At 58.4% G+C, this 9,559-nt stretch overlaps 1 protein-coding gene across 3 annotated transcripts; it reads right to left on the reverse strand.

Annotated features, from left to right (window-relative positions):
• Positions 1-1,103: 1,103 nt before the first annotated feature.
• On the reverse strand, positions 1,104-9,483 carry STOML1 (stomatin like 1). 3 transcript variants are annotated; one of them, XM_064157249.1, is made up of 7 exons: positions 8,922-9,483; positions 8,613-8,719; positions 8,339-8,488; positions 6,675-6,878; positions 5,008-5,227; positions 3,291-3,506; positions 1,104-1,996 (listed from the first exon to the last, which is right to left on the reverse strand). In XM_064157249.1, the coding sequence occupies exons 1-7, from the start codon at positions 9,067-9,069 to the stop codon at positions 1,794-1,796; spliced, it is 1,248 nt and encodes a 415-aa protein (XP_064013319.1). In that variant the 5' UTR covers positions 9,070-9,483; the 3' UTR covers positions 1,104-1,793. The 3 variants fall into 3 exon arrangements, with proteins under 3 accessions (XP_064013319.1, XP_064013318.1, XP_064013316.1); XM_064157248.1 differs by having other exon boundaries at positions 3,291-3,509; XM_064157246.1 differs by having other exon boundaries at positions 4,999-5,227.
• Positions 9,484-9,559: the final 76 nt, after the last annotated feature.

The following is a 9,559-nucleotide window of genomic DNA, read 5'->3' on the forward strand; positions in this document are numbered from 1 at the left end:
AAAAGTGGGACCAGTTTGAAGAGGGGACCAGCATCAACTGGGGACCAGCATCAACTGAGGACCACCACAAAAAGGAGACCAGCACAGATGAGGGACCACCACCAACAGGGGACCACCATGAACAGGGAACCAACACAAACTGGAGGCCACCACAAAGAGGGGATCACCAAGAGCAGGGAACCAGCACAAACTGGAGGCCACCACGTAGAGGGGATCACCAAGAACAGAGAACCAGCACAAACTGGGGGCACGGTGGATCACTACAGTCACCTCCCCTTGGGGTTTTTGATGCCTGTAGGCTCTCCAAAGTCTGGTCCAGGCTGGTGCCACCCAGCCCCAGGCTCTGAAGAAGACATTTGGCAGGTGGTTTGGCCATGAAACAGTTCAGTTGGCAACGTTTCCATTTTGGAAGCCTTCTTTCTGCTCCCCCTTCAAACCTTGGCCAATAACTCCTTGCAGGATGGGTCAGGCTTGTCCCACTGGTCCAGCAAAACATCCTGGGGGGAACACTGCTAAAGCTGCTTGGAGCTCCAAGATGTTTTCAGCCTTGGGGTGCTGTTGGGAGAGCTCTTGGGGAGACCACACTGCATCCTGACAGCTCTTCCTCGCCGTGGCAGGACCTGGGTGCTAGGTTGGACTGGATGAGCTTGGAGGTCTCTTCCAACCTGCTTGATTCTATGATTGGATAGGGCTGGGTGCTAGGTTGGGCTGGATGAACTTGGAGCTCTCTTCCAACCTGCTTGATTCTATGATTGGATAGGGCTGGGTGCTAGGTTGGGCTGGCTGAGCTTGGAGCTCTCTTCCAACCTGCTTGAGTCTATGATTGGATAGGGCTGGGTGATAGGTTGGCCTGGATGAGCTTGGAGGTCTCTTCCAACCTGCTTGATTCTGATTCTCTGCCTCTATGATTCCATGACAGAATGGTAGGGGTTGGAGGGAACTTCTGGAGGTCACAGAACCAAGGTAGGTTCACCCCATCCCAACCACGGTCACACCACTCAGCCTCCTTGACCGCAACCTCTATGCCCTCTTTACCCATCACCTTGGGGACCCTTGGGGAAACTGAGGCACTAAGAATTCATCAGCTCACAACTGCCCCAGCATGAAGGCTGCAGACCAAGTTTATTGTCCACCAAGAGACGATAGCAAAGACGCTTCCAAAATAAATAGATCTCTTTCCTTGCCTCCCACACCCCCAGGGACAGACCTCGTGGCACCACACAAGAGCACACTGAAGCACAAACGAGAGAGCAACCACTGGTTGCCAACCACCACTTAAAGAAGACTCAGGTACCCCCAGGCAGGTTGCCACTCCAGCTCCTTGCCCAGAAATGCCACTCTATTGTTAGCAGTGCCACGTTGGACCCCGATGCCAGCCTGCTGGTGGAGTCCCAGCCCGGTCCAGCAAGCCTACATGCCTCATTTTGGCTACCCTTGCCCCATCCTTGCCCACAGCATCATCAAGTTCTGCTCTTATTCCATCTGCTCAGCTCAGTCTGTCCCCTGGTGGCATATGGGCCAAGGGACCTGGAAGCAAACTGGTACCTGCCGAGGTGCCAACTGCTTCTCATCCTGTAACATCGTAGGCGAAGGCTGGGCAAGGGTGGCAAAGCCATGGACATAGACAAGGGAGCTCAGCTTCAGGTTCCCCCCTGCCCAGGTCCTCCTCCAGCCCTTGCAGCCTCCACGAGGAGAACAGCAGGAGGTCAGCAGGACGAGGCTGGCAGCAGGCAGCCACCTCCAGACCCCCCCCCAGAGACATGCACACAGAGGGGCACCCACGTGCCCAGGCTCTATCCACGCTGCTTCATGGCCTTCACCAGCTCCTCCAGCTTGAGGGCCAGCTGCAGGTCCCCTTTCACCTGCAGCCTCCCACTCATGTAGGCTGCCAAGGGGCGCAGGTCACCCAAGAAGAGGTCTTGCAGGTCTTTCTCTGCCACCTCCAGCACGACGTCAGGGCTGCCCTCGGGCACGCCGCGCCCAGCTCGCCCACTGCCTGTAGGACATGATGGGTGGGAGAGGAGGGACAGTGAGGCTTCAGCATCCAACCTTGCCCCACCGTGCCCTAAGCTTTGCAGGATCATAGGATCACAGATGTCAGAGGTTGGAAGGGACCCAAAGAGATCATCCAGTCCAAACCCCCACCCCACCAGAGCAGGGCCACACAACCCAGCTCAGGGCACAGGGCACACAGGAACACATCCAGACAGGCCTGGAGAGGCTCCACACAAGGAGACTCCACAACCTCTCTGGGCAGTCTGTGCCAGGGCTCTGGGACCCTTCCAGGCAAGAAGTTCTCCTTTGTGGTGAGCTGGAACCTCCTGTGCTACAGCTTCCATCCACTGCTGCTTGTCCTGTGCCAGGGAGCAGTGAGCAGAGCCTGTCCCCCCCTCCTGACCCCCAACCCTCAGATAGTTACAATCATTGTTTAAATCCCCTCTCAGCCTTCTCTTCTCCAGACTAAGCAGCCCCAGGGCCCTCAGCCTCTCCTCACCAGGCACTGCTCAGACCCCTCATCATCCTCACAGCCCTCTGCTGGACTCTCTCCAGCAGATCCCTGTCCCTCTGCAACTGGGGAGCCCCAAACTGAAGGCAGTGCTCAAGATGAGGTCTCAGCAGGGCAGAGCAGAGGGGCAGGAGAACCTCCCTTGATCTGCTGGCCACTCTCTGCTTAATGCCCCCCAGGACCCTATTGGCCTTCTTGGCCCCCAGGGCACACTGCTGTGCCATGGATGCTCTCCCCCACCACTCCCAGCTCCCTCTCCTAGCTCAGAGCACACAGGAACACATCCAGACAGGCCTGGAGAGGCTCCACACAAGGAGACTCCACAACCTCTCTGGGCAGCCTGTGCCAGGGCTCTGGGACCCTTCCAGGCAAGAAGTTCCTCCTTGTGCTGAGCTGGAACCTCCTGTGCTGCAGCTTCCATCCATTGCTGCTTGTCCTGTGCCAGGCAGCAAGTAAGCAGAGCCTGCTCCCCTTCCCTCCAACTCCTGACCCCCAGCCCTCAGCTATGCATAGACATTGACTACATCATAGAATCAACATTCTCTTCCTGAAGGAGAATTCCTGGTTCTAAGCCAAAACAAATCCTACTTTGGACTTCCAGGGAGCACAAACTCAAGGCCATGGTCACAGGCTCACAGGATGTGGTCACCAAACAGCAGTGCTCCAGCTGAAGGACTTTGGGGGTTGCCTTTCCTGGAGCTGCCAAATGGGCTCAGGGCGTTGAGTTTGGTGGCACAGGTACAAAACACCCTCCCAAAGTCACAGCCCTCCCAAGGGTGCTCACCTGAGGAGAGGTCTATGAAGTAGGTGCTCTGGGTACCACTGGGCAGGGTGATGTTGACCTGGTAGGATGCTCCCACCTGGCTGACCAGGGTCTCAGAGAGGACAAGCTCCACTGCTGAGAGCAGCTCATCGGCGCTGGGCTTCCTCCGGCTGCTGCTAGCGGCAGGGAGGAGGGGAGCAGTGGGAGGCTCCACCTCGTCCACTGTCTCCACGCTGTCTGCTGGGGACAAGGAGACAGAAGTCCCCTAGGATCATAGGATGGAAGGGACCCAAAGAGAGCATCCAGTCCAACCCCCCCCCTGCCAGAGCAGATCTAACACAGATCACACAGGAACACATCCAGACAGGGCTGGAGAGGCTCCACACAAGGAGACTCCACAGCCTCTCTGGGCAGCCTGTGCCAGGGCTCTGGGACCCTTCCAGGCAAGAAGTTCCCCCTTGTGCTGAGCTGGAGCCTCCTGTGCTGCAGCTTCCATCCATTGCTGCTTGTCCTGTCCCAGGGAGCAGTGAGCAGAGCCTGTCCCTCCCCCACTAGCAGCCTTCAGATACTTATAAACATTGATCAAATCCCCTCTCAGTCTTCTCTTCTCCAGACTAAGCAGCCCCAGGGCCCTCAGCCTCTCCTCACCAGGCACTGCTCAGTCCCCTCATCATCCCCACAGCCCTCTGCTGGACCCTCTCCAGCAGATCCCTGTCCCTCTGCAACTGGGGAGCCCCAAACTGAAGGCAGTGCTCAAGATGAGGTCTCAGCAGGGCAGAGCAGAGGGGCAGGAGAACCTCCCTTGATCTGCTGGACACACTCTGCTGAGTGCCCCCTAGGACCCCATTGGCCTCTTGGCCCCCAGGGCACATTGCTGTGCCAGGGATGCTCTCCCCCAGCACTCCCAGCTCCCTCTCCTTGGGGCTGCTCTCCAGCAGTCACCTCCCAGCCTGTCCTGCTGCAGTTTGTTCTCCCTCCCCAGGTGCAGTACTCTGCACTTGTCCTTGTTGAACCTCATCTGGTTCCTCTGTGCCCAGCTCTGTGCCCAGGTCTCTTTGGATGGCAGCACAGCCTGCAGCTGTCTCAGCCAAGCCTCCCAGCTTGGTGTCAGCAGCAAACTTGCTGAGCAGACTCTGTCTGTGCCCTCATCAAGGTCACTGATGAAGATGTTGACCAGGACTGGCCCCAACACTGATCCACTTTGGGGCTGATGAGCTTTGCTGGGCTGCCTGGATTCAGCAACCTCCAGAGGAAAGAAACCCACTTAGCCAGCAGGTTTCCAGCTAAGCAAAAAGAGGACAAAAGAGCTTTGGAGTTCCTGCTGCCTGCCCCTCTCTGTGTGCCCTGAGTGACTGCTACCAAGGGATGGAAGCTGAAAGAAAAGAGCTGAGCACAAACTGGTGCAGGGCTTCTGGAGTGAAGAAAAAAAAAACACACCCAGACCATGTTGGACTCAGGCTTGGAAATGCTGAGATCTGAGCTGAGCTTCAGCCTAGGCTCCTGCAGATCTTCTCCTGCCCCCCACCAGTCCCATCTCTCTTGTCAGAAAGGCTGTGTTGTGCCACAGGCTCTACGCAGCCATGCCCCAAAGAGGTCCTCTCTCCTTTCCCCTCCTAATTCATTCCAGCTGTGCTCACTGAAACATGACATGGCCCAGACTTTGACTCCTCTGTCAAGCAGCCAGTGGCCACAGAGGTCATGGGGCAGGAGGGAGAAGTGGTGGCCTTGCCTTGGTTACCTGCCTCTGGTGTGCCCTTCCCGCTGCCTGCCAGAGCCACGGTGTTGCTGAAGAAGTGGGCAGCCAGCTGCTGAATGCTGCCATCCAGCCCAGGCACAGCTGGCATGGTGGCCAGAGGGCCCACCAGGTTCTCCCTAGGTGGCTGCAGCACAGCTTCCATGCTCAGCTCCACTCGGTCCACTTCCAGCCCCCAGGATTTGGTCATGTCGTTAATGTCCAGCTGCAGAGCCAAGAAGGAAAGGATTGGTGCTGGTAACCCCAAGCAGAGCTGGGCATGGCCACAGTGACCACCCACAGCACCTTCAACCCAGGACATCCCAGAGCTTATACTCTGGCCACCACCACTCACTGCTCCCCTGCCACTGCCCTATCCTGGCTTTTTCACCCCCAAAAACCCCTTCCACCCTTCCTGCTGGGGTCAAACTGAAGCCTGCCAGCAACACATGGCCTTTGTTTTTTTCCCTGTGTTGGCCAAAGCCCTTAGAGATAATCACAGAATCACAGAACCATGGAATTGGGTCGGTTGGAGAAGTTCTTTCAGATCACAGGTCACAGGATGTTAGAGGTTGGAAGGGACCCAAGGAGATCATCCAGTCCAACCCCCCCCCTGCCAGAGCAGGGCCACACAATCCAGCTCAGGGCACACAGGAACACATCCAGACAGGCCTGGAAAGGCTCCAGAGAAGGAGGCTCCACAGCCTCTCTGGGCAGCCTATGCCAGGGCTCTGGGACCCTTCCAGACAAGAAGTTCCCCCTTGTGTTGAGCTGGAACCTCCTGTGCTGCAGCTTCCATCCACTGCTGCTTGTCCTGTCCCAGGGAGCAGTGAGCAGAGCCTGTCCCCCCCTCCTGACCCCCAACCCTCAGGTAGTTATAGACATTGATCAAATCCCCTCTCAGCCTTCTCTTCTCCAGACTAAGCAGCCCCAGGGCCCTCAGCCTCTCCTCACCAGGCAGTGCCCTCCAGTCCCCTCATCATCCTCACAGCCCTCTGCTGGACCCTCTCCAGCAGATCCCTGTCCCTCTGCAACTGGGGAGCCCCAAACTGAAGGCAGTGCTCAAGATGAGGTCTCAGCAGGGCAGAGCAGAGGGGCAGGAGAACCTCCCTTGATCTGCTGGCCACACTCTGCTGAGTGCCCCCCAGGACATCAGATCATCAACTCCAACCATTCTCTAACTCTACCAAGCTTGGGGCTAAACCATAGCCCTCAGCACCACATCTCTTCCCTCTTCACCACCTCCAGCGGGGAGTGGTGGCTGAGATCTGGAGCCACAGAGCTCCACAGACCCAACAGGCTGAAGATATCTCTCAAAGTTCTTCACTGAGAGAGTCATTGGACACTGGAATGGGCTGCCCGGGGAGGTGGTGGAGTCGCCATCCCTGGGGCTGATCAAGGCAGGACTGGACGTGGCACTTGGTGCCATGGTCTGGCCTTGAGCTCTGTGGTAAAGGGTTGGACTTGATGGTCTGTGAGGTCTCTTCCAACCTTGGTGATGCTGTGATACTGTGGTCTGCTCCCCACTGATCAGCACAGAAGGACTTTCAGCAGCTCCACCTTTCCCTCGCTGCTGCTTCCACGCACAAGGGTTCAGGGAGGGAGTGTAGGGGGAGGGGGGGGGTGGGTTGTGTTTCAGGGGGGGCTCTGCAGAGGGCTGGGACAGTCCTTACCAGCAGCTGCTCCCCAATCCTCAGCTTCTCCACTTGGATCTCACGGAGGCTCTTCTTCATCAAGGTCTTGGTCATGGCATTCTGTGCTGTCATCCGGGTGGCAGCGATGAGATCCTTCACCATCATGACGGACAGCACAGGGTCCCACACCCGGAACTGGATGTCGGCACCCATGGAGATGATTGCCCCATCCTTGGAGGTCAGCTAGGGGAAGAGAGATGTCAGGAGCTCTCCCTTTCCCTGCCTCATTACCCAACTCTTGTGTGCAGAGCCAAGGAGCAAAGGTCTTCTTGCCTAAGAGGGGCGTTAGGTACAAAACCCACTCAGAGGATCAGGTTTGGGTGAGTCTGTGCAGTGGGGATGGCTTCCAGCAGAGACAGCCAGGAAGGGTGGGGAGGGATGGTTTGCAGAGGTCTCCAGCCAGGAGTAGCCACTGAGCAAGGTGTGCAAAGTCAAGAGGGTCTTAGCATAGAACCATAGAATCAAGCAGGCTGGAAGAGAGCTCCAAGCTCAGCCAGCCCAACCTAGCACCCAGCCCTGCCCAACCAACCAGACCATGGCACTAAGTGCCCCAGCCAGGCTTGGCTGCAACACCTCCAGCCACAGCCACTCCACCACCTCCCTGGGCAGCCCATTCCAGTGCCAATCACTCTCTCTGCCAGCAACTTCCTCCTCACAGCCAGCCCAGACCTGCCCTGACACAGCTTCAGCCTGGGTCCCCTTCTTCTGCTGCTGGCTGCCTGGCAGCAGAGCCCAACCCCAGCTGGCTACAGCCTCCCTGCAGGCAGCTGCAGGCAGCAATCAGCTCTGCCCTGAGCCTCCTCTGCTGCAGGCTGCACCCCCCCAGCTCCCTCAGCCTCTCCTCACAGGGCTGTGCTCCAGGCCCCTCCCCAGCCTTGCTGCCCTTCTCCAAACACCTTCCAGCACCTCAACATCTCTCTGCAATGCAGGAGCCCAGAGCTGGACACAGCACTGCAGGGGTGGCCTGAGCAGTGCTGAGCACAGGGGCACAAGAACCTCCCTTGTCCTGCTGCCCACACTGCTCCTGAGCCAGCCCAGGATGCCATTGGCTCTGCTGCCCTCCTGGGCACTCTGCTGCCTCCTCTGCAGCTCCTCTCTGCCACCACCCCCAGCTCCCTCTCTGCCTGCCTGCTCTCAGCCACTCTGGCCCCAGCCTCTAGTGCTGCTTGGGGTTGTTGTGGCCAAAGTGCACAACCCTGCCCTTGGCCTTGTTCAGTCTCATCCCCTTGGCCTCTGCCCACCCATGCAGCCTGGCCAGGTCCCTCTGCAGAGCTCTGCTACCCTCCCACAGCTCCACAGCTGCTCCTAGCTTGGTGCCATCTGCAAACTGACTGCTGCTGGACTCAATCCCCTGCTCCAGATCATCAAAAAAGATACTGAACAGGACTGGGCCCAGGACACACCACCAGTGCCAGCTGCCAACTGGATGTGGCACCATCACCACCACTCTCTGGGCTCATCCTTCCAGCCAGTTCTTGACCCAACCACATAAACTCGAGGGCTTCAGCTACAAACCCTCTCCCCTCACCACGACCACGGAGGATCCAAAAGCTGGGTCCACACATGGCACCAGCAGTCAGACCAGATCCACCCACTCTGGGAGATGTCTCTCCCTCCTTGCCCTGAGACCCAAAGCACCTCACCTTGCAAGGGGGCACGTTGAAGGCCCTCATCCTCAGATCCACTCGCTGCCAGTGGTCGATGAAGGGCAGCAGCAGGACCACGCCAGGTCCCTGTGGTGCCCGGATGCGGCCCAGGCGGAAGACGATCATTCGCTCATAGGTGGGCACGACCTGGAATGGCACAGTTTAGACCAGGGCAGAAGCAAACCCCTTGGGACCTGTAGTGCCAGGAGCAATGGGGCGAGCCAGGAGGATGGTTTGCAAGCCCAGCTCCTCATTTGCTTTCCTCCCTTACCTTCAAGGCAAACCATCCTGAGATGGGGAAGGTGACGACTAGCAGCAGGAAAACCAAGGAGGTGATAATGCCATGGCAGATCCAGGACAGCCAACCCTGGGAGGAGTCTGCAGGGAGCCAGAAGGGGGGCAGGGAGGGATGGAGCTGCTTCAACCTCCCTTGCCCTGCCTGCGAAGCCCCACCCAAGCCTCTCCCCACCATGCACCCCAGGGAAGCTGGCAGCATGAGGGACACCCAGCCAGCATGACAGCCTCCAGCAGAAGTGGCAATAGGCCATGGCAGCATCTCCCTTCTGAGCCTGGCACTCACCTGTCGTATTCCCAGCTGGCCCCAGAGGGTCTTCCTTGGATCCAAAGGAGAAGAAGCCCTTCTGGGCACCATAGAGCCCAATGCTGGACTGCTGGAAGCGATCAAAGTCTCCTAAGGGAAGAGCCTGATATCCTGACCTGCTGAACATGATGCTGGTGCCTTGGCTGGGGACCTGGTGCCTTGCCCGGGGACCTGATGCCTTGCCCGGGAACCTGATGCCTTGCCCGGGGACCTAGTGCCTTGGCTGGGGACCTGCTCCCGATGCTTAGAACCCTCTAAGCCAAGCTCCCTGCTCCCATCTCCTCAGCCACCTTTTTGGTGACCTGCTCCAACGTCCCCGTCCGGCTGCCTGCAAACCTCCCTGCGCCCCCGGGCAAGCACAGGCGCAGAGCTGCGAAGCCCTGGCTCGGGCACAGAGAAGAAGCCCAAACCCATCAGGGGGTTTCCATGCCGAGATCTACACCCAGCTTGATGTAGCAACCTTCTGGGCAAGAGCTGAGCTAGGAGACGAAAGTAAAGCCCCACAGCGGCCCCACGATCCTTGGAGCTAGGGGGGGTGGGGGGGTTGGGGAGGGAAGGAGATGACCCCTGGGAGAGGTGCCCCTGGGCACCGGCGGCGTGGCGGAGGGGAGCGGAAG

The sequence above is a fragment of the Pogoniulus pusillus genome, chromosome 17 (genome assembly GCF_015220805.1).
Source record: "Pogoniulus pusillus isolate bPogPus1 chromosome 17, bPogPus1.pri, whole genome shotgun sequence".
Lineage (NCBI taxonomy): Eukaryota > Metazoa > Chordata > Aves > Piciformes > Lybiidae > Pogoniulus > Pogoniulus pusillus.

Excerpts from the sequence above, each read along its gene's own strand:
- STOML1 (XM_064157246.1), bottom strand. The coding sequence starts at position 9,069 with ATGTTCAGCAGGTCAGGATATCAGGCTCTTCCCTTAGGAGACTTTGAT. Across the intron at positions 8,489-8,612 it reads CAGGATGGTTTGCCTTGAAG|GTCGTGCCCACCTATGAGCG; the intron begins GTAAGGGAGGAA and ends GTGCCATTCCAG. Across the intron at positions 6,879-8,338 it reads TCAACGTGCCCCCTTGCAAG|CTGACCTCCAAGGATGGGGC; the intron begins GTGAGGTGCTTT and ends CTCTTCCCCTAG.